Here is a 25,227-nt window from a genome sequence, read left to right on the forward strand (position 1 = left end):
TTGGAAGGTAATATAGGGAAAAAAACAAAGATGAAATGTTAAGTAAATAAAACTGGGCACAAAATAGAATATTCTCAAACTATTAAAAAATAATTATAAAAAATATTAGAAGGAAATATAGCAAAATAATGTTTGGATTGTTTATATCTTTCACTACCTATCAGCTGTTTTTCTAAAAGTATTTGAAGCAGGGATAAATCTCTATATTTCAGAGAAGATTTTAGAATAGATTATAGTTGTATTGACAGTGCAGATGATGGGAAAACTAGAAATAATCCACTATAAACGGTATCTTTCATGAAAGAAAACTAGTGATAAAGACTAGATTTAAGTTGAATCACTACAGATCTGGAGGTTTAGCAAAAAAACTTCTAGAATAAAAAAATATACAAATCAATTCAGACTTCATGTAAGTTTTACCTAGACACTTATATACTTCCCATGATTACAGACTGGTCAAGAAAAATAAACAAACTAAGGAAGGTGTTTGTTCGTAAATAATTCTCCACATCTAATTTCATGGACAAAATTCATCTAAAAGCTTAAAAGGAATTAATCAGGGGGCGCTTGGGTGGCTCAGTCAGTTAAGCATCTGCCTTTGGCTCAGGTCATGATCTCATGATTGATGAGTTTGAGCCTCTTGTCGGGCTCTGTGCTGACAGCTCAGAGCCCAGAGCCTGCTTCTGACTCTGTGTCTCTCCCCGCCCCCCTCTCCCTCCCCTGTTTGTGCTCTCTTTCACACTCAAAAATGAATAAACATTAAAAAAATTTTTTTGAAAAGGAGTTAATCAGTAAGAGTCTTTTTTTTTGAAAAAACAAATGAGTTGAGCTTTGAAAGTGTATAGTTTTAATAACAAATATTCAAGTTGAGAATTGGGCCTTTCTCCTTTCTGGGGACATTGGCATGGGTTTCAAGATTATGATGCATTGTACTTTGCTTTATTCTTAAATATTTACTCAACCATTCTTTCATTCATTCAACAAATATTTGCTAAGTACATAAATACAATATATACCCTTGGAGGAGAGATAAGCTATATTTAAACAGCTGTAGCAAAGTGGAGCACAGTTTTGGGAGAACACAAACGAAGGTGAGATTGTTTCCACCTGGGGAGAGCCAAAAAAGCCTCTGTTAGGGTTGGAATTTCCATCTGGGCTTGAAGGATCTGAAAGTGACTGGCAGGGCGTTTGGCGGGAGAAAGGAGGGGTGAAGGCGTGTACAGGGGACAAGGAGATTTCATTTGAGTAGGAGAGGTAGAAAATAAAGACAATTGGGGCCAGATCACAGGGCCTTTGGTACTGGGCTAAGTGGTTACTATTCTGGGCAATGGGGAACTGTTGAAGTTTTTATGAAGGTAGTGACAATGATCTTGTAGCAACGTGTCAAATGAAACTTGTCAGACCAGGACCAAGAGGATTGTACCTCTATGACTATGAGGAATGCCTCTTATGGTTTTCAAGAGTTCCCTGGGAGCATTAAGGGCAAGACTTGGATCTGAAGGACAATTTCCTACCCTACTGTCTGGGCCTTGTTAACTTGTGCTAGCTTTCTCTTGAGAGGAACCATGGTGGCCAGCTTGGACTCAGCCTCTCATGTTCTGCTCCGTCAGCCCTGGACTCACTCTGGCCACTCCCCAGAATCTGTCTTGGCCACACTGACCAAGCTTTGGCTTACTTCCCATAATCCTCCAGGCTCTGTGTATCAGCACTGGCATTCCCAACTCCCACTCTGGCTTTGACTTTTTTGTTCCTCTTTTGGAGCTGAGAGCTAGTATGCTTTTGGTGGTTTTTTGTTTTTTTTTTTGTTTTGTTTTTGTTTTGTTTTGTTTTTTTTCTGCTGTGATTAATAATGCAGATTAAGAGACTTTTATGGTGTTGAAGCTGTACTGGTTTGGGTGGGGCAACAGGGTGGATCAACAAATATTGTGGGAATAGAAGTGACAAGATCCAGGGGCGCTTGGGTGGCTCAGGCAGTTAAGCCTCTGACTTCGGCTCAGGTCGTGATCTCACAGTTTGTGGGTTCAAGCCCTGAATCAGGCTCTGTGCTGACAGCTCAGAGCCTGGAGCCTGCTTCAGATTCTGTGTCTCCTCCTCTCTCTGCCCCTCCCCTGCTCATGTACATGTGTGCTCTCAGTAGCACGATGAGATTGCTCCTCTGTCTTCATTTTATACGAGGAGGGGAGTTAACTTGTGTAAGGCCCCACTGCTGGTGAGTAGCTGAGATGGCACCCAAAGCCATGTTTGTCTGACTCGAGAGTCCATTTTCCTAACCACGGTGGTGTTTTGCCCCAACACCAGGCTTTTATTTAAATGTCAAGATCCCTACTTAGGTGTTCCTTTGTTTGGGTTTAGATAGGCTTAATCTAAAATCGAGATACATTTTGGGAATCACTTGAGGTTCTTTTCCCCCTAGAACTTATGATAGTTAGCTGTTTCATTCACATTTTGAACCAGTCGTTAGGTTAATTACCATAGAAAGCTGTAGTCCCTTTTTTATAAATGCTGCCTGGTGGAAGATGTGTTGGTACTCAAATCACAGAAGCATTTTTTCTCATACATTGGGAGGGAGTGGTGGCATCATAACACCTCAGTAGAGGCAGGGCATCCTTGACTGAGGCTTTGTGATGTGGCAGGAAATCAAGTTTCAAAGCTTTGTAGAGCTCATCATAAAATGGCATCCACCTTCTTTCATTTAAATCCAAGTGCTTGCAAGAGTGCAAAAATTAGTGTCATAAATTAGCAGGCTGCCCTTCTGCGAGACAAAATAGTGGTCACTTGGACCCAAAGGGCAGATTTTGTTAATTGTTTCTATGTTTCGGTGAGGTGAGGCTCATTCTCATTGTGGGAATTCCTAAAGATATCCCACTCCTATGTAAGAAAATTATAGACAAGGATATAGAATTTTATTTCTTATGCACTATATAAAAGCTAAAAAAATATTAACCAATTAGATAATTATAAAGCCTAAGTATATTAAAGTATTATACAAATACTGATTAATAGTAATACCATAGACTCACAGAGCAAGCAAAAGCATGCTGATTCAAATTATAGGAGCTTTTATTTGCATTTCTACAGAACCTATTATTAGTGGGTCTCAACACACCTTTCAAGTAATAGTTATTAAAGCCCATAAGTATGACCAAAAAAGGTCATTTTATTGAGGGAATAAGGAAGAACTCCCCCTTTCCTCATACAGAGTAGATCTAAATGCCTGATCTAAAGTAGGATACTCTATAGAAAGAGTATTCATACACTATGGGTGTCTGGGGCTATAATTCCATGCGTATAGAAGTTGGCAGCTATGAATTCAAGGTTCTCATATTGAGTATCTCAATCTAGGTGGTTAGAACTCTTCACTTATTTTTGAAATTTTATATGCATAATAGCTCTAAACAAATCTTGCCAGTATATTTTAATATTTCTCTGTGACTATATCAAATTTGAAAACAAAAATTATGCGAAGCTCACATGAAAATATTTTAAAATATTTTGGAATTGTTATATCACATTAATTTTTATCTCAAGATAATATCTTATTCCAAGGACTAACAGCTTGTAAGCACAGCCAATGAGACCTGTGTTTATTTCTCTACTTTGTAGCAAGTCCTTGAAAGGTGAGGATTTCTAATCTGTCTGGGAATATTCCTTTGCCTTTTCTCCCCTATTTCTTTTTCTCCTTTCCCTCCTTTGCAACTTAACCTACTCTCTAAAGCTAATAAGCACAGGTTGGAAAAGTTCAAGAATATTTCTAGTGCCTGACGCTCCTCTTTCTCCATCTTGAGTCCTCAAACTACCCCTCTTCCCCCCATGATTGATCCTAAGCTTCATTTTCTTCTGGTGCTAAGTCATCATAATGCAGTTGTTGGTCACTATTGTAAGGCAGCTGTACTTCCAGGGTTGTACTTCAATGTCATGTAGATTTCAAGAAAAGCATGAACTAGTGAGTACTTTCCTTTATAGTTAGGGACACTGGACCCTGGAGAGAATGAGGGACTTGACTGAGAACATCCAGCTGATTTCTGTCTCCCTGGAATTGGGACCAAAGCTCAGGTCTCTAGACTCTTTTTTTTTTTTTTTTTCTCTTCAACGTTTTTATTTATTTTTGGGACAGAGAGAGACAGAGCATGAACGGGGGAGGGGCAGAGAGAGAGGGAGACACAGAATCGGAAACAGGCTCCAGGCTCCGAGCCATCAGCCCAGAGCCCGACGCGGGGCTCGAACTCACGGACCGCGAGATCGTGACCTGGCTGAAGTCGGACGCTTAACCGACTGCGCCACCCAGGCGCCCCCTGGTCTCTAGACTCTTAAAGTGTTTTCCTTTACCTCATAGTAATTATATAAGGCTTTGAGTCACACAAAAAATTTAAACCAGAAACATAGGAGCAGAACTAGAAGAAACAGTTGGTCGATTTTATCCAGGGCTGTGGGTCAGTGAGATGAGGTGGAACCTCAAGGATCGAAGGAAGAATGGAATGATGTGTGTGCAGAGTTGAAATGGTGGCCCCTGGGATTACTGCGTAGGAGTTGGATGACTGGAGGTAGAGGGGAATGAAGAACAAGCTGGAGTGGAGAACCGGATAAGGTAGAATGGTAGTCATATAGGGATTTAGAAGGATGACTGAGTTTATAGCCAAGGCAATGGGTTGTTGACGTAAGATGAAGAAAAATTCTATTGGTTACTGGATGGATGGTCCTTAGGGACAGCAGAGACTCTCAAGATGACGTCAGAAGGGGAGGGAGAGATACAGGCACGTATGGCATGTTGCAAAGTTCTCAGGAAATGTGAACTAACAAATCCCTGGTAAACAGTGGTATTAGTGGGGTAGATATGTGTCTAGTTTGTAAGAGATGCCACATTTCTAAATTCTAATTTTCTTATTTTTTCTAGGGAAAACTGAGGCTACCATCAAAAACTTCAGTCCCTTCTATAGTCGTCAGTACTCTGTGGCCTTCTGCAATCATGTTCGCAGTGAAGTGGAACAGCAAAGAGATTTAACATCACAATTTTTGAAGACCAAGGTAACCCGTGGACGTTTGGTTGACAAATATCTCCCACTGAAGAATGCTTTATAACATACCATGTTTCAGAAATAAACAGTAATTTGAATGGCAGTTCAAAAAAATCTGTCCCTAAGAAAAAAATCTGTTCTCAAATCATTTCATGCTCAAAAAACGTTATTTGCCTGGAAGTTAGAATGTGTGATTCCTTGCTGATGGTGTAATCCATATGAAAAGAAACCTAGCATGGTCAGTTTTATTGTTTTTCCCACACTGATGCTTTAATATCAGGAAATTGGACTTGCTGTTGTGAGTTCAATAAAAAAAAAAGTCATAATTTCAGTGCCTTGGACTATGGGCATTTTTGTTTTGGTCATTGATCAACCGTGATCTTCTCTTCTAATCCCCTAACTTACTCTTTCTCCCTTGCTCCATCATAATAATTACCTACAACCTCAACAAATATTTATTGATAACCTACTATGTGCCAGGCCCTACTCTAAAAATTGGGGATCAAGACAAATTCTCTGCTTTCCTGTTTATATTCAAAAGTAGAAGACAGTAAACAAATAAATAAACATATATCAGGGGATATCAGGTGCTAATGAATGCTTCCAAGAAAAATAAAGCAGAAGTCTTATTTTAGAGAAGATGGTCAGAGAAGCCCCCTGTGGAGGTGAAATTTGAGCAGACATTCAAGTGAAATAAGAGTAGGTAGGCTGGGTGAATATCTGTGGGATAAGGAGCAACAAGTGCAAAGGCCCTGCAGGAGCCATAAGCACATCAGGAAGGCTATGTGCTGAGAGCAGTGTGAGCAAGAGACAAGGGATGATAAGTGACTACAGAGTGAAAGGGAAAGACCAGACCATGTAGGAGCTGTAGACTGTGATAAGGGTTTCTTTTTTTTTTTTCTTAAGTTTATTTATTTACTTTGAGAGAGAGAGAGAGAGAGAGAGAGAGCGAGCGCACAAGTGGGGGAGGAACAGAGAGAAGGAGAGACAGAATCCCAAGCAGGCTCCATGCCCTCAGCACACAGCCCAGTGCAGGGCTTGAACTCATGAACCTGTGAGATCATGACCTGAGCCGAGATCAAGAGTCAGATGTTTAACAGACTGTGCCACCCAGGCACCCCAAGTGTTTTTATTTTAAATGTGAAGAGAAGTTATTGGAGGGTATTGAATACAAAGTGACTTACAATTTTAGGCGACTTCTCTGGCCTCTCTGCAGTGAATAGACTATGGAGAGGGATAAGAAGGGAACTTGGAGACTGGTAAGGAGGACCCGATAGCAGGGCAAGAGAAGGGTGAAGGCAAACTGGACTTGGGAATCACGAGTTCTCTTTTGACCATGTAAGTTTGAGATGGTTATTTGATTTACACCCATGAAAATATTGAATGGGTAGTTGAATTCTCTCATCTGCAGCTCAGTGGAGAGGTAGAAACTAGAGAATAGATATTTGGTAGCTGTTAGCTTATAACTGGTATTAGGCCATGGGACATAATAAGGGAGAGTATCAATAGAGAAAAGAAGATATTCCGCAACCAAGCCCTAGAAAAGGAAAAGGATCCAGCAAGGTGGATGGACAAGAAATAGTCTGTGCAGGAGGAGAAATTCAGGAAAGAGGAATGTGCCAGAAGGCCAATAAAGAAGGGCTTACAAGAAAGAGGGAGTGATAAACAGGTCAGATACTGCTGAGAGGTTGAGTGAATTGACCAATAGATTTAGCCACATGAGTGTGTAGGGATAACTGAGTGTTATCCCCATAAAACAGTGATTTTTAGGGAGTTTGTTACTCACAATGTAGGAAGTTTGTTAAAAATGCAAAGTTTGGTCCATAACCCCCAGAGATTCTGATATAGTAAGTCTAGAGTAAGGCCACATTTTAACAAGCATATCAATTGATTTAAGCAGCCCAGGTTAAAAAAAATGCACATAAAACTATAGAGTTCAGCCTATATATCGGTTCAATCTCATTTAAAGAGAAGAGTGAGATTCTCTCTTACCTGTTAATGAGGCAAGATAGGAAACTGCCTCTTTATCTGTCAGGACAGAATAAATTCAGAAGGCAATTTAGTTCATCCCTTAGCCAATTCTTACAAAGATTAGCATATCTATCTTTTCCATATGGTTCATGTAAATTTTGCTTGAGAGTGGAGGGATACGTTTCTAGAGGCACTTTGGTTTTTTTAATAAAGGGAAAATAGATGTAAATTCAGTGACATGTGCAAGACAGGAGGCCCATTCCTATATTCTGAGATAATACAGGAATTATACCATGAGACAGGATGTGAATTATTCCCTACACAGTTAACCCAAAGGGAGACCTAACTGAGAATCTAACAGAGACTCCCCTACAGCACGTATGTCACCAGGGTTAAGGAGAAATCCTCAGACTGTTTACTTAAGTACAAAGGTAAAACTGAGGTTTGCTGGCTTGCCTGCTTGATCTTCAGCCAGAGGGCAAACAAGGTCTCCTTGAGGAGCATGGGGATGTGTTTACAGCCAGGATCCTCAGGGCTTTTGGATCTGGGAAGCCCATTGAACACTGACCCTCAAGACTACACCTGACAGTGTGATGAACAGGGGAGCAGCCTTTTAAATCTCCTATTTTTGGGCATATTCAAGGTATTGGGGTAGATAGCCACAACTCACACTTAACTACCTCACTCCCTCTCTTCTGGAGTTTATGACGGATTCATTAAGTGCCACATATATACAAAGCACAACCTTATTCCTATAATCCCGATTCTACCATCTACTTCTCTTGTTGTAACCTAATGGAGGGAAATGGAAGTCACAAAAATATCAATAAGACAAATATTTGCATTTGGTCAGAGGGAGTAGGAAGGGGAAGTGTGGAGGGAGGTGGGGAAGCAACAATTTTCTCAGGATCTCACAAGATCTCAACTACCACAAGATAGTTTCCTAAAATAGTCCTTAAACTGCCATGCACAGACTTAGTTGGTAGCATGCTGTGTTATCTTTTGTTGTAATAATTAATTATATTCACCTTATTTAAAGCCACCACTGGAGCCTGGAACTGTTCTGTATGAAGCAGAGCTATCACAGTTTGCCGAAGACATAAAGAAGTGGAAGGAGCGGTACATTGTGGTTAAAAATGATTTTGCTGTGGAGAGCTATGAGAACAAAGAGGTAAAATATTTCCTAGTTTTCACTGGTTCTTGCACCATTTTCAAACATGGGCCGGGTTGATTGACATGCCCTCTCCTTTGAGACTGATTCGGTCAGTAAGCATTCACTCATGCAGATACTCACTTCAGTTAACATGTTTACTGAATGCCTGGTATATGCCAAGTGTCCTAGAAGGTTCTGAGCATATAACAGCAGCTGAGAAAGATGCTTGCAGTCTAGTGGGCAAGGCAGACTTGGAACAAGTAATTGCAAGTGAGCCTGAAGATAAGTTACACTGAATGACCAATGCAGGGGCCTTTACTCTGATCATTCAGCTTCGAGATCTTTTTCAGTCACTGCCTGATATCTCCCCCTCTCTGCTCAGTGTCTCCATATCTTCCTACTGTTAAGCCTCCTATGTGACAAGCGTCTGAGGAGTTAACTTACTAAGACTATGACTGAATTTGCCTGGTTGCTAAGAATTCAGACATTTCCATACTTTATGCCGCTTACACTTAATGGATTTCATTTAACTTTTTTCTGCTTATCATATTATTTTCCTATAAAATAATTAGATTATTAGCTAATATAATATGTCTGCAAACTACAGAGAAAATGAGGTAACGTGTAAAGCGCCTAGCACCTGAGAGGACTTCAGTCTTTATTGGTTCCCATTTTTTTCCCCATGGAAGGAAGTAATTTGGCCTAAGAGGAAAGAACCCTGGGCAGTGAATTTGAAAAACTGAAGTTTAGGTTGGGCCTCAATTAAAGTGGAGAGTCAGGCTGAATGATCCCATTGGTTCCTTCCAGATCTCTCACTGTACACATTTTTAGTTTACATCGATCCTCAAGCTCCTTTTGAAATGAATGGTTACTGTTCAAACAGTTCAAGGTAGTAACAGGTTTAAAACTGCTTTCTTGACTCAGTTCAAGAGTACTTGGCACAACCTCCATGGATACTTTGAGTAATACTTCTGATGCTAAATCATTAGGAAGAGGCTTTAGACTGACAGGTCAATATGTTTCCTTTCCATTTCTGATGGAAAGTAGAAATAAAATACAGTTCAAACTTATTCCACAGGCTACCAGGCAATGCTCAAGTGCTCTCTTAAGTAGTCTTACTCTTTCAACATTCATTAAGCTAATATCTTCTCTGCTTATTGCTTATCTATATGAGGACTTTATTCAACACCTGATTTGCTCTCAGAAGCATATTGTCAATGCACTACATACAATAATGATAATAATAACAAATCATCTCATATTTTGGATGGCGCATTACAATGTTCTTTCAAGGAAGCTTGAGAAGAGGCAGTTATAGCATCATGGTTAATATAATGCACGCTGAATCACACCTTTGCCGGTTACTAGATATGTGTCCTTGTGTAAATTGTACATCTCCTTGAGCCTCATTTTTCTCATCTGTAAAATGGTGAGCATGATCCCTTCATCACAATGTTGTTGTGAGCATCAAACAAATGAATGCATTGAGGTACTTAACATATGGCCAGGCACTGGCGGAGCCCAATGTAGGGCTGTGGCGGTTTGATTACTGCTAACTAATTGGGAGAAAACACAATAGAGTTTGCTCTTGGATTTATTAGGGTTTTCACCACATTTGGTGCTAACTGAAATTTTAATTTTGGATCAGATTTTGGTGGTTTTTTTTCTTCCTCTTTTCATTTTTTCAAGCTTGCCCCTTCCACTTGCGATTTATGGACTGTATTGTTTGCTTTGCTTGTCATTTTTTAAAAATGTTTATTTATTTTGAGAGTGGGAGTGGGAGAGGGGCAGAGAGAGAAGGAGAGAGAGAATCCCAAGCAATCTCTTTGCTGTTATGCATAGCCCAATGCAGGGCTCGATCCCACAAACTGTGAGATCATGACCTGAGCTAAAATCAAGAGTTGTACACTCAGCCGACTAAGCCACCCAGGTGTCCCTGCTATCGTTTTCAGTTTTATTTTTATTTAAAAAATTATTTTTCATAGTTTTTATTTTTGTTATTTTTTTAAATGTTTTTATTTTTGAGACAGGGAGAGACAGAGCATGAGCAGGGGAGGGGCAGAGAGAGAGGGAGACACAGAATCTGAAGCAGGCTCTAGGCTCTGAGCAGTCAGCACAGAGCCCCACGCGGGGCTTGAACTCATGGGCTGTGAGATCATGACCCAAGCCAAAGTCAGACGCTTAACCAACTGAGCCACCCATATGCCCCTTTTTTTCATCGTTTTTAAATAAACTTGCTCAGTTTGTTAAGATATGGTCACTGAATTTGATAATAACTACATATTTTTTTAAAACTTGGAAATTTAAAAAATGCCCATGCAGTTTGCCATAATTCCTCAAGGTTTTAATAATATCCTGTTTTTTAATTTATAGAAGGGCATTTTTAAAAAAATTATACCTAAGAGGGGCACCAGGGTGGCTCAGTCGGTTAGGTGTTCTACTTCAGCTCAGGTCATGATTTTGCGGTTTCTGAGTTCAAGCCCCACGTCGGGCTCTGTGCTGACAGCTCGGAGCCTGGAGCCTGCTTTGGATTCTGTGTCTCCCTCTCTCTCTGCCCCTCCCCTACTTGTGCTCTGTCTCTCTCTATCAAAAATAAATAAAATGTAAAAAAAATTTTTTTTAATTATACCTAAGAGTTATATATTAAGTACCTATAAATTGCCTATTGCCTATTATTTCATTGAGAGTCCATTTTTGGCAGGTAATTAAGCAGGAGAAAATGAAGCATTCTCATTTGATAATCAGGCCCTACTTCCTGTCCACTTTCTGGACAGACCGGGGTGTGATTCCTGGATTTGTCACCAACTTACCACTGGGCTACTGGCAACTTATTTGAGCTTCATTTTCCTCATTTATAAAATGGAGATAATAACTAATTCATAGCACTCTTTTGAGGATTAAATAACATCATGTTTATTAAAGCCCAGGTTGGGGCCGTTATAACAAATAACACAATTCAGTCTTGAGGCCAGTCTTAACTGAAATGCTCCTTAGACTTTCTCAAAGTCACCATTTCAGATTCTTCTCTGTTATGCTCTGGGTCCCTGAGGCGCTTAAGCAGCTGATGAGTGGTTCTTACAAACTGGAAAACCTTCTTAGACGTGCAAGAATTTGCTTTGTTGGGTCTCTTCACTCGCCATCCTACTGATGCAGAATATGTTATTGTTATTGTGATCTTGTTGCCCTGATAGACACCATTTTCCTTTTCCCCAAGACTACCCTCTAGATTTGGAGTACTACAATTTCCTGGTTCCATTCCTGATTCGCGTTTAGGCTGTTCATCTCAAAATTTTGCCCTGACTTAAGCCCTCCCCTCAGATGCACATGCTTATCTTTTTGTCCTCGTGAGTGGATCTGCCCACAAACTGCTTGTGGGCTTAGCAATCCTCTGCACCTCTTTGACATTTCCCGAACCACAGAGCTTTTCGTCTGCTGGCCAGACTTTGTTCTGATGTCATGATGTTACCTTTCCATCCCAGACCATTTCACTGTAAAACAGTCTCACGTAGTGGCATGTCTTATCATGGCAACATTTTTATGTTTTTGGTGAAAATCCATGGCAACCATAATTGCAATTACGTGTCCCGTATCTCACTAGTCGTCAGTCCCTAAGCATTTTGTGCACTGAGTGTCTGTATGCATCATCACTCTTGTGGTTAATAAGAATGATTCAGGTGCCAGCGTCTGAAATGGTTAAGTGTGGTGCAGAATTTCAAGAAGTTACTGAGATTATGTTTTCCCCACTTGAGAAACATAGCTAGGGTGAATCTCCTGGGATTAAAGACTCTGACTTACCATGTTGTGACCATCACGTGAAAGTATTAAAGTAATACCTTGCAAGGAACAGGTATGCAAAACCTATTTTTAAAATATATGGCTCTTAATGACATAGTGGAGGAGTTGCTATCTCTGAGTTGTGTGTGCCTGTGTCTATGTCTAATATTACTGATATTTTTCAAAAATCCAAATGGAGAAAAAAATCACTTATTTACGCTTTTTTTTTTCCCCAGGCCTATCAGAGAGGAGCAGCTCCTAAAAGCCGAATTCTTCCAGCTGGTGGCAGGGTGTTAACCTCAGAAGATGAATATAATTTGTTATCTGATCGGTTTTTCCCAGACCCTATTGGTGAGTTGCTGAGTGTTCTTTCTCAAGACAAAACTCCTAAACTTGTTTTATTTAGCTAGACCAGTGGTTCTCAATGGGGAAAGAGGATTTCACCCTCCAGGGACATTTGGCTGTGTCCAGAGACATTGTTGGTTGGATAGAGGGTAATGACACTGCTAAACATGCTACAATGCCCAAGACAGCCCCTGACAATGACTTACCTGTCATAAAATATTAATAGTTGCTGAGGCTGACAAATTTTGGGCTAGCCACACATTCTCTGTAGACAAATGGAAGATGTCATTTCTCTAATTGGAGTAAACATTTTACCACTTCTGTTATTTTAAATCACATTCAGTAATACACAAGTCAGTCCCCGTGTTTCTAGCCCGTGGAAAATGTACCATTCATTTGTCAGGCATCTTAAGGCCTTGGAATATATGCCAGCTTTAACAGCAATACACAGGGTGGCAAAAATAAATAGGTAGGGTCCAGTCTGTGCAATGTACAATACCACCATTAAGCAAACAAGTCCAGACCTGTCTGGGAATATTATTTTTACAATTTTAGGATGATAATGCAGTAAAATATCCTAAACTGACAAAGTACTTTAAACAAACGTTGCAGTCACTCATAGGTACTATTTAAAAATAGCATTGCATTAATCAGCGAATCTGTAAGTAATAGCTGATTGTTGCCATGGAAAGAGTATTGAACGATAAATTTGGAGGCTGGATTTTTATCTAGTTCTGTGACATTTATCAAGTGCTTTCCCTAGCTGTTACTGATCCTCTGTGGTTTCCCATTCTCCTACTCTAGGTCCTTGAACTTAAAAATTTAGAAAGATCTTTCCAGCTCTAACATACTATGATTCTCATTTATTCCACTTTTTCCATGTAGAAAAAGTGATGGATAATATGTAGACAAAATAGCACGTTTCACAGAGATTCATGAACTGTGGAGAACAATTCCATCTGGCTTTGTGTAAATCACACCACACAGTAATTACTTGGTTTCTTGAAGAGAGACCTGGTTCTTAAAATGGGTATAGTCATATCATTAGAATTTATGGAGAAAATTATAATTATTTTATCAATCATTATTTTGGTGCAGAATGCTTAGCATAGGGTTTTTAATAGCACTATTATAGGATTAGTACATGGACCATAAACCTAGACTAACAAACTATTACTAAGTAATTCAAGCTAAAACAATGCTTTATGTGTACTGTACATGTTATTATATTTCCTTTCAACATCTACTTGTATGTCATCTTGGCTCTGGAGCTGCCACTAGAAATGGGAATACCAACTTGATGACTCTTCAGAATCTCTCCAGTAGAACTTTCCAATGAAATCAGTCAGAATAGACAATACATTTATTGGTTTTTTGGTGAAAGCATATCAGAAGGAATGAAAAGGAATAAAAAACACAAGGCCTGTGTGACTAACGCTGTTTGGCCCAAGGCTTCAGTTTGCGGTATTTCAGTGACTTTTTTTTATTGTATGGTGTGGCTCTCTGGGTATTGAAAATAGAATATTCTACAGTAGATCATTTGTGATGTCTTTGTAACTCAACTCAGAAAAAATGCAGACTAATGGCCTCTGGAAAATTGTTGTACATTGTTAAATGGGAGACAGCTAGAGGCTAAGAGGAGTGAATTTTAAGGGGCTTGCTGAAGCTTTTAAATGCAAAGGGTCAGTGTTGCTTTTGACTTATTTGTATAAAACTGACATCTTGGAAAGAGTGAGGGGAATGGTTTCATAAAACCATGTTAATCGGGAAAGACTCACTGTGTGATACTAATTCAACTGGAAATAGAATAAAGGCACAATAAAGATGGGAAGCATTAACCCCACTTGGGAAAAGCACTGGAGGTTATGAATGAATATGTCTTCTTTACATGCTATTCTACCAAGATGATGTATCAATAATGCCTTCCTATTTGGCTAAGGTGATTCACTTATTTGACAGTTATTTAGAATCTCATTTGGTGCACAAAACAAAAGGCTCAAATACATAAAGCTTTATTATTTTGCTAAAAATATTTTTGGATATTGCAAGTCCAGGGCTGGTGTGACAGCTCCATAAATGTCAAGGACCCTTTCTAGCTTTTGCTCCCTTTGTCTCTAGGTCATTGCCCTTATTGACATAGTCTGAGGGGGCTGCTGGAGCATCAGGCAGGGGTTTTCTCATTCCAGACAGCAGGAAGGAGAAAAAAGGAGGAGGTGGGGCATTCCCTTTCTTCAAGGACACTTCCAGGAAGTTTCGCTACCTCTCTAGTTTATATCCCATTGACCAGAACATAGTGGCTGGGGCACACCAAGGTGCAATGGAAGCTGGAAACGTAGTCTTTGTCTTAAGCAGTCACTTGCTCATCTGAAAGTTAGGGATTTTATAACTAAGAAAGAAGGGGAAAGTAGATAATGTGTTACTGTTAGAGGTCTGTGCTACCAAATTTCATCATTCACTCGTTTGTTCGTTCATCCATTGATTCATTCTTATATTATGTGCCTGCCAGGTAGTTTTCGAGGTACTGGTGGGCCAAAGATTGTGCTTCTAGTGCATTCTACTTTGTTACCTTCAGCTTCAGGACATTGAAATAGAGTCCCCATATATGCCCCAGGAAATCTGTTTTTTATTTATCCAGTCTTGATTTATTAGTTTGCCAGTAACAAGACTGTTTTGCAGTGGCTTTGATCCATTGTTGGGTACGCCCAGTGCTTTCAGTGGCCTCGTAGAGGGTTCTTTTTCCCTCCCCTTCCCTGAGATTGGTGCCCTTTTTATGTAGGCAGGGAGCACAGAGCTAATAAGCTGGGGGTCATTTAACCAAGTGTAATATATAATTGGAATGCATGGAAGGAAATAAAATTTGGGTAGGGATATGAATAGTAGCATGGTTTAACATGAGTTTCTTAGAATTGATTTTGAGTTGAGTGGTAAAAGTCCACTGTTTAAAGCTTTTAAACTTTCCTAGGATAACATAGCACATTTACTCAGCAAACTGTAGTTGAACATCTAGTCAGCTCCATGACTGTGCTAAGGGTTGAGCATGCAAGGATATGTACAATGCAATTTCCATCCTCTGGGAGCTCCAGGGCAGTGGTACTGCTTCTTGGGGAGGGGAACTGTGTGAGAACCAGTGGGGAGCTCATCTCATTCTGTGCCCTCCACCCTGAGTGTGAGTGCCAGACATGAAAACAGATCTGGGGAGATATTTGGGGAGAATAACATAGGGAGCACACAATGCTGTCTCTAGTAGTACAGTGGTGGGGGGGGGGGTGTGTGCCAACAAAGACACCCCAAGGACAAACTTTTAAATGGACTTTTGAAGGATGAATGAGGATTTTCTAGGCAAAAGGATTTTCTAGATGGAAATGAAAGAGGAAAAGGTAATAGGAACTGTAGAAGCTACCTGCGATATCATGGAATGGATGACCACGCCAAAGGAGAGCAGAGACTAGTGAGAGTGGAGGGAAACCAGGACAGAACAGGGCAAACACCAACACTTCACAGGGGGATGGAGAGAAGGGACAGAGGAACCAGTAAAGCTGGCCAAGAAGAAACAATTTTTTAAAAAGCATGAAGGACACCAGGAGAGAGGTGATGCTACAGGTCAAAGGGAGAGAAGAGAATGTTTTCCAAAGAAAGGGTAGTTAGCAGCAGCAACAGATGTTTCAGATTAGGTTAAAAAGTCTTAGGTAATGGGGGCACCTGGGTGGCTTAATCACTTAAGCATTGACTCTTGATTCTGGCTCAGGTCATGATCCTACAGTTGTGAGATCTGTTCCTTTCTTACATAAAATGGGAACCCATCTGCACTGAGCGTAGAGCCTGCTTAAGATTCTCTCCCTCCCTCTCCCTCTGCCCTTACCCTGCTCACATGTGCACACACACACACTCTCTCTCTCTCTCTCTCTCTCTCTCTCTCTCTCAAAAAAAAAAAAAAAAAAAAAAGGTTAGAGGGGGAGGGAGCCAAAACATAAGAGACTCTTAAAAACTGAGAACAAACTGAGGGTTGATGTGGGGTAGGAGGAAGGGGAGGGTGGGTGATGGGTATTGAGGAGGGCACCTGTTGGGATGAACACTGGGTTATGTATGGAAACCAATTTGACAATAAATTTCATACTAAAAAAATTTAAAACATTTTTAATGAAAAAAAAAAGTCTTAGGTAAAATAAAAAAGAAAGGCTTAGGTAATGAAGAAGAAGCCCCAGGTTGGCCATTAGGATGACATCAGTGAGCTCGGCACTGGGGTTTCAGGACTGGTGGGGCAGGAACCAGACCGAGGTGAGAATCGGGTTGCTGCTCAAAGAAGCAAGTGTTGGTTTGGCAGCGGTAGGGAGGAGCGGGGACGGGAGTGTGAGCGTCTGCACAGGTGGACAGGTGACCCTGAGGAAGGCCAGTGGGGATGCGCAGACTCTGTGGAGCATTGCTATGAGGAAGTTGAGAAAGAGGATGTCTGGTGGCCCTGGCTGTCTTTGTCAAGTAGCAGGTGAGGCCACCTGCTGGAGCGAGACAGGTAGAGCTGGTGGATGGAGTGAGAGGAGCCTGAACTGCCATTTTCCACCATCCTGTGAAGACATCTGCTTCATGGTTCTGTTCCACGGCCTGCTCCAAAGAGTTTCCCTCACAGGCTGATATAAGTATTTTAAAGTTTATTTAATTTGAGAGAGAGAGAGAGAGAGAGAGAGAGCACACAAGACGAGGAGGGGCAGATTGAGAGGGAGAGAGAATCCCAAGCAGGCTTTGTGCTCCCAGCTGCGGAGCCGATGCAGGGCCCAAACCCACAAACCATGACCTGAGCCGAAACCAAGAGTCAGACCAAGACTGAGCCATCCAGGTGCCTCCTGAAGTAAGTATTTTAAATAAAAGATAACACGTTTTAAAATGTCTTTGTGTTTTCAATGTTTCTTTAGCATCCAGTGAGAAGGAGAACGCTCAGCCCTTTGTGGTCGTGCCTAAGGAATTCCCGGTGTACCTGTGGCAGCCGTTCCTCAGACACGGCTACTTCTGCTTCCACGAGGCCGCCGAGCAGAAGAAGTTCAGTGCTCTCCTGAGTGACTGCATCAGACATCTCAATCACGGTATGACATGGCTGTCCTCACATCCGCAGCTGGGCTGCTTTTTCTCAGGGGGCCTACTCAGTCGCCTGTTAGAATGATTCCTAGAAAGAGCCACCATTGTGCTGGCCCCTGAAAGGAGGGGAAGTCAAGTGAAAGCAGGAGTTTGGAGCCCAGGAGCGCCTCCACTTTGCTGGTTCTTGAGTCAGGTCTTGGAAGCCTCCATGAAACAGAATGCAGGGCACGTGTGAGCCGTATTTATCCATATAATTTTGTGCACAATCCATCCTCTTCCTTTTTCTTGATGTTTCTTGCTGAAATGACAGCAAGGATGTGCCAGCTGTCCGTGGCAAATTTAGTCCTTATGACATTTCTTGTTTTTTCTCTCCTTTGTATCTGAATAACTTGCTCAAAACTTTATGGTACACCAAATCACTTGGAGAACTTATTGACCACGGATTTTTGGGCCCCACCCTCAGATATTCTAATTCACTGGATCTATAGTGGAGCCCCGATTTTGCTTTTCTAACAAACTGCCGAGCGACGCTGATGCTGCTGGTCGTGGGCCACACCTGGAGTAATGTTGGCTTCACTTTGCTCTAGGTATGGATTTAATCAGTATCACGTCTATAATGGGAAAAAGACTTTTCATTGCGCTATGGGATGTTTTTGATGAATTGATGTGAATGCGGGGTTTTCTGGACTCCACGAAGTCTTCATTTACAGATAATTAATCTTTTTGTTCTTTGGCCGCTGGAAAGGCAGTTAGTCAAGTATCACCGAGGATGTACCCTGTGTCAGCCTTCATAGGTATTAAGAACAGAGTCATGAACCGTGCAGAGTTCCTCTCTCTGGGTCTATATTCAAACACAGAAGAAGGACCACAGGAGCACAAATTAACAAGATAACTTGATAATGTGTTGCAGAGTAACGGGGTGTTACTACACAGTGAAGAATGGAGTTCAGGACTTGAGGCTTGTCAGAGGAGGTCTTTTTGAGCGGGTGACTTTTGAATTGAGTCACCTTATCCATCAGTGCCTTTATTTCCTAATAAGGCTAATGTCATTGTATATTTTCTTTAGAGTTCTGAGGTTTCCCTGAGAATGTCAGTCCTCAAGAGCAAAAGTCACTAGCGATGTTTGTTGGTCTGTTCTTGATTCTAGCTCGTGTATTGGTAGGAAGCTATGGGAAAAAATAATGTCACTCTATTTTGCTATAGCAACTCTGAGTAACAATGGTCACAATATTGGCTCATAACTGGTTAGGGACTTTATAAAAACGATACCCTTATTAATATCTTGCCTTGTGGTTTTGATGTTTTAGAGACAAATAATTGCCTAGCAATGCCCATTCCATCTAGCTCATTTTTCAACACACTCACACCTCTGTGTGCAGGGCCTTGGTCTAGTATGAACATGCCGTTGGCACTAACCATGCGAACCATGCAGTTTCACGCAGCAGAGAATGTTCTCTGCCTCGCCAGATGGGACTTGCTTCATTCCCCCTTCCATGTACATAATAGGAAATTCCCTGGGGAATTTTTGGATGTGATGTAGCCTGCATTCAGATTCCATTTATGGAAGATTTCAGTCAATTCAAAACCTAACTTTGCTCTCCAGTGTTATCAAAGGCACTAAGATAACAAGGTCTAGTCACTTGCTCTCATTTTATGTCACAGTCCTCTGTCCATAAACAACTTTCCCTCACTGAGGCTCTATGCAGACTTGCTGTGATGTGGCAGAAATTCCTGTAGCCACAGGCAGGACCAGAGACCATCAGAACATTGTAAGGAACAGTCTTTGACTGCCATGGGCCAGTGAGCTCCTGGGTCTTTCCCTCCTCACTTGTCTTTCTGTGTTTTTGACCGCACAATGTACCACCCGTCTTTACTGACTCACTTTTGTTGTTTCCACCTCTACCTGTTATTCACTGTGTGATCTTGAGTAAACCCGTAAGAGGTTCACGAACAGTGAACCATTCTTTTTTTCCATAATTACCAGAAGAGTCCAGAAATAGATGTAAAATTAGGGCCATGACGGGGGCCTGAAACCCTAAGGGGACAGCGTGATTTCCACTCTCAGGCAAATAGAGTAGGGCTGTCAGCCTGCTGTCTCTGCTCCACTGGCTGTCAGGCCACAATATGCCGCTGTTGAGAACTAGGTCTGAGATATTCAGGCAGCTGGTGCTGGGCCATCATTGACTTTGTCCACTCACAAGTCTTCAGGGATCTTTTTTTCCTTTCCTTTCCTTTTTTAAAAAAGTTTATTTATTTTGAGGGGGCAGGTGGCAGAGACAGGGAGAAAGAGAGAATCCCAAGCAGGCACTGTTAGCATGGAGCCCGACGTGGGGCTCAAACTCCCAAACCGTGAGATCATGACCTGAGCTGAAATCAAGAGTGGGACACTCAACTGATTGAGCCACCCAGGTGCCCCTCTTTTTCCTTTTTCATTTTTATTGAAATGTAAATTGACATAACATGGTATTAGTCCAATACCATTAGTCCATTATGATATATGTATGTATATATATCATACAACGATCACCACGATAAGTTTAGTTAATACCCATCACCTCACGGAATTACAGTTTTTTTTCTCATGATGAGAACGTTCAAGATCTACTCTCTTAGTGACTTTCAAATATATACTACAGTATTGTTAACTATAGTTACTACACTGTACATTACATCCCAGAATTTATTTATTTTATAACTTGAAGTTTATACCTTTGATTGATCACCATCACCCCTTTCCCTGCCTCCTACCTCCTGTCTCCGGCAGCCACCAATCTAATGCCTGTTCCTATGACTTGGTTTTGTTTTGTTTTTAGATTCCAAATGTAAGTGAGATCATATAGTATTTGTCTTTCTCTGTCTAACATATTTCACTAAGCATAATACCCTCAGGGAATCTTTGAAGGAAGATCATTTCATTGCCTTTGTGGTAAGTTCCACCAAAGATGTCTGCCACTGGGGATTCCTAGGATACCTCCCTTGGTGCTCAAATACCACCACAACCCAGCCCACTTGCCCCAGGAATTCTGGGTTCAAACTGGTCCAGGTATCCTTGTCCATTCATTCTGAATCCAGAACCACTTCTCCTACTACTCCTTATGGGGTGGGTGTGTTTCCTATTTAATCTCAACAAAGGGCCTGATTTGTCTTGACAGATTCAATCTCGACACCTGGTTCTTGGACAATAAAGCTATGTCTTAGAGTAGGTTGGGGCAGGCAGAGGGCTCTCTGCTCCTTCTTCCTTCAAGAGAGGGAGCTGCTTCTGGGCTCCTCAAATATTATTTACACTCCCAAGGTACATAAAGGTAGGTGTGTGTGTGTGTGTGTGTGTGTGTGTGTGTTGTTTTGTTTTGTTTTGTTTTGTTTTTGGCACCTCTTCACTGAGCAGGCATAAAAACATTCCACAAGATTATTCTTTAGCAGAACATCCCACTCCAACACACTGGCCTAAGTATCAAGCCCATTGCATAATATGTGCCCAGAGCAACTTCTGTCCTCTGTCCTTTTGGAATCACACTGCAATCCCTTGTCCCCAGTGAGGGAAGGTCAGGGTACTAAATGTCCACTTCCATAAAATGAGACTTACATAAAGGCAAGGTATTCTAACACAGCCCTGTCCTATTCTTTAGAACTTTAGTTTGAAAAATCTGGTCATTGTAGTTATAGGGTTAGAGTTAAAAACTCTTTTAACAAATACAGAGTTGTACATATGCAACATGGAATAATGATCATTATCAATGCAAGCCTGTCTTTTCAGCTCAGGATAATGATTCCTTGGCATAGGAATTTGCAGGAAGGAGAAAAGGTGTTTCTGGTGGGAGGAATAGTATGCGTGGGGGGTCAGGAAGAGAGTCAGAGCATGGATCATTAGAGAAAGTGAAAGAATTTTGTGTGGCTGGTGCTTAGAGAGGAGAGAGGATCCAAGTGGGGATGGGAAGATGGGCAGGATCCAGGATATAAAGGGCTTTGCAATGGATATTAAGGGATTTGCACTTTATTCTAACAGCTAAAGGAAACTTTTAAAGGGTTTCAAGCAGATAAGTGACTCAGTCATATATTCATTTTAGAAAGGTCACACTGGCTGCTGTGTGGGCAGAGGATGGGAGAGTAGCAGGCTGGGATGCCAGGAGACCACTTAGGAAGCTTTGGCCGGCAACGGATGGGGGTAGCCTGTGCCAGAGAGCTGATAATGGAGATAGTGAGAGGTGGCTGGATAAGAGAGATATCCAGGAAGCAAAATGGACAGAACTTGAGGCTAGATGGTGTGGAGAGTGAGGCAGTAGGAGGAGTCCCAGCTGCTGCCATTCTCTGAGACGGCAGCCTTGCCTAAGGAGCAGGTTCCAAGGGAAGGAGGTAATGTAGTCAGTGTTGTAGATGCTGAGTTGGAAAAGTCCATGAACATCCAGGTGAGGAAGTCTCATAGACAGACACGTGGACAGGGCTGGAGACAGGAGGACAATCTGGGGAAATCAGCAGTCTTTGTGCCATCATTGAAGCTGTGGCTGGCTTTGTAGGAAGGCTGTGGTTTGCCAGCCCCTCAAAGGGAGACCGGCTTTTTTTTCTATGTATCCCCATTGCCAGCAATTGTCCAAGGGTCTGGTGTCCGGTAAAGGCTCTGTAAATATCTCAATCCTTCATCCTTTGGTAGTTACAAATACGCTCATGTGTGAAAAAGCATGGAGCATGTATGTTGGTGCAGCTTAAAGATGTTTGTATGTAAAATCTGTAAACATTAAGTGAAATGGGTTGGTGCTTTTATTCACTCACTACGTGGATCTGTGATTTTACTATTGAGCCTGTAGGCAGCAAGCTCATCAGGAATATAAAACCTTTGTGAAATTCAGTGGCTCAGTTAGGGTCTCTGACTCACCCTCTTCATACAGATACATACTTAATTGCCAGTGTCTGTTCTATATTTTATTTCAAGTTCACTGCTACCAACCTGCTTTGGGACTCATATATAAAAAACATTCCCAGAGGCTTATGGTTGATCTTATTTTTTCCAATTACTGCCACTTCCTTCTATAGGTAACAGTCAGATAAATCACCTGTAAGCACACTTTTTGATTAAAATCCTTCAGTGGGCACGGCCATTGTCACAAAGATGAAACATTTCATTCCAAGGCGGCTGGCTGGGCCTGATTTACTGTATTCACGGGCACAAGCCACCTCTCTCCCAATCTTGCTGCCTTACTCCTCCCGCCTTCTTTGAATCGGAGTGTTACTTGGATACCTTTGGCTTTGCATACACCTCAAATACCTATGCCTCCTTTCTCCCTATTCCTTACTCCTTTGAGAACCAGCTTCAGTCCGACCCCTGCCATGAAGACCCCAAGGTTAACTTCTCTAGCACCTGTTATCTGCCCCCCGATTGGAAACTGTCTATAGTTTGCCTCACATTGTTCATTTTCACATCTCCTTGTCCTATTTCTCTTCCTCTATTTCAAGTCCCTCAAGGGAAATCGTGTGTCACCCTTGTATCCCCATGCAGTGCTCAGGCAAGTATCTTGTGTTTCATAAAATGGCTCAAGGACATGAATGAATTAATAACTTACTGCTAAAATAAAGCTGACTTCAGAATTGAAGTGCGATTTTAGAGACGATAATTGTAAATGTGGCTTGGCCTATTTCAAAACCACACTGGCATGAGTGACTGAAGGAATTTGTCAACACAAAGCCTAAAGGGTTTGAGGAACAAAAGAGTCCGATGTTAGAAGGCCACCGTCGCTGGATGAATGGTGATTCTGGAAAGGACGGGGACTGCTGGCAAAGTTTTCTTCGACGGTACTGTGCTAGCTTGAAGGACAGCCAGGACTGCCACTCACCAGACACTGTTGTCTTCATCATCTTGAACACTAAGAAAGAGGGGAGAGTGAACTATCTGGGAAGCAGGAGGGCACATGGGTTGAAAAGTTAGTATAAAAGAAGAGCCCAGAGGATTTGGGGAAGAAGAGCAGAATCATGTAATGATGCCCTGCAAACCTCTGTTTCAAATTAGACTGTTCAATCACTTATGACAATTGTGACATCCCAGGGTGCCTGTAATGGAGTGAGTCAGGCTGAATGTGAAGCTGTCACGGTGATTAAACTTTGGAATTGGTTGCTGTCAGGATTGACTGCTTTGAGCTCTTATCCCAGAAATCCCACGTCAAATCAAACGCCTCTATTAGATTTGGTTTTGACACTTGCACATTTTCAGTGTTCAGTAAATGTTGCTGAATTAAACTGAATTTTAAAACAGAAAAGGATCTTATGATTCAAGTAAATAGATCAAACCCTTTCTGGTGTGTTTATTTGAACATGACGTTTCATGCTCTCCAGTACTCACCAGTGGATCTCGGATCTGTTTTCACTAACGTCTCCTTGGAGCAGTGTCTCCTCAGCCTATTATCACCTGTGAAACAAGTTCATTACTTGAGGGACTAAGTGTCTGATGTGGGCATCAACCAGTTTTAACTGAAACTGTACAATGCATTTTATGTTGTTATATATGAAAACATACTTAGGAATTTGTGGCACATACTTATATTTACAGACACACCTGTCTCTGTGTCAGAAAATTCTAACTATGCGTGGGATCTTCTGGACACTTTATTAGAGATGAATGTTTGGACATACATAAATATAAGTACAATTTTAATAAACATCTCTTTGCATGCTTTTACTTATAAAAAGTATTCTGCAGTGTACTTTTGTTGCAATGCATAAAAACCTATATACACCATAAAAGAAAATGCTTGCTAAATTACTGTTTAATAAGTAACTCGATATCAGTTTCCAGTTTTCATAGGACTGACCCAAGGAAATTCTTCCCAAAGATTCTCCCTGCTTGGAGATGACCTTCTCTCCTTGGTTTTAGTCTGTGCTCTTTGCCTCACACAGTGAATGCTGTACAAATTACAAATATTTCTCTGTCCCTTTGTGAATATGCCATTTTCTCTAAAGGAGTTATCACTTCCCCCTTTCTGACCCTTGCTTATTGTTTATACAAAGCTGACTTTGGAAGAGACCTTAGTGGTCACCTATTCTAACCCACCAGAATTCATTTATGATAAGGCTCAAATAGTGCGTCACTTGCCCAAGGACACAGCTGGTTAGTGGTAGAGGACTAGTTGTTCTGACACCTAGTCCTTGACATCTATTGTCTTTTCAGCATTACTTTTTAGAAGACTCCTTCATCTCTTGGTCCTTTAAAACACAAAACTATTAAATCAGACTACCTTTATGATACATTTGCATGACCCAAACGTGGGTTATGTCTGGTTTCTTGATAAGTAGTTCTATCTGAACTTAACTCGGTATATTGTGCACCTGCTAAACATAACTGTATCTTTCAGTTTAGATATGCTCTGAAGATAAAATATTTGGTAATGTAGCTTGTTTACTGGTTAAATTTTGTGTATGATAAAACTATATATGGTTTTATATAATTTAAATAAAAGCTGGTTTGTAAAGGAAGATTATGCTGCTTGTGAGGACATGGGTTGGAATAGTCTAAAAATAATACACCTAAAATAAGCCAGACAGAGAAAGACAAATGCCGCATGGTGTCACTTATATGTGGAATCTAAAAAAAAAAAAAAAGTCAAACTCACAGAAACAGAGTAGAAAAGTTGTTGCCAGAACTGCAGGGTAGGGGAAATAGGGAGAGGTTGGTAAAAGGGTACAAACTTTCAGCTATAAGATGAATAAGGTCTGAGTATCTAATGTAAAACATGATGACTATAGTTGATAGTGTTTTGTATAATTGAAATTTGCTAAAAAAGTAGAATTTTAAATGTTCTAACCACCCCCCCCCCAAAGATAAATACACAAAGTGATAGATGTATTAATTAACTAGATAGGGGGAATCTTTCCACTACTACACACACACACACACACACACACACACACACACACACACACGCATAT

The 25,227-nt window shown here is 41.1% G+C and overlaps 1 protein-coding gene across 1 annotated transcript in view; it reads left to right on the forward strand.

The window, feature by feature from the left end:
- The window catches only part of NIBAN1 (niban apoptosis regulator 1), a 152,006-nt gene that overhangs the window by 59,362 nt on the left and 67,417 nt on the right, over positions 1-25,227 (forward strand). Inside the window, exons 2-5 of the mRNA XM_060643718.3 lie at positions 4,892-5,022; positions 8,023-8,154; positions 12,147-12,261; positions 17,160-17,327. Of these exons, the coding sequence (XP_060499701.1) occupies positions 4,892-5,022; positions 8,023-8,154; positions 12,147-12,261; positions 17,160-17,327 (546 nt within the window). The remainder of the gene's footprint in view (positions 1-4,891; positions 5,023-8,022; positions 8,155-12,146; positions 12,262-17,159; positions 17,328-25,227) is intronic.

The sequence above is a fragment of the Panthera onca genome, chromosome F1 (assembly GCF_046562875.1).
Source record: "Panthera onca isolate mPanOnc1 chromosome F1, mPanOnc1 haplotype 2, whole genome shotgun sequence".
Classification (NCBI taxonomy): Eukaryota; Metazoa; Chordata; class Mammalia; order Carnivora; family Felidae; genus Panthera; species Panthera onca.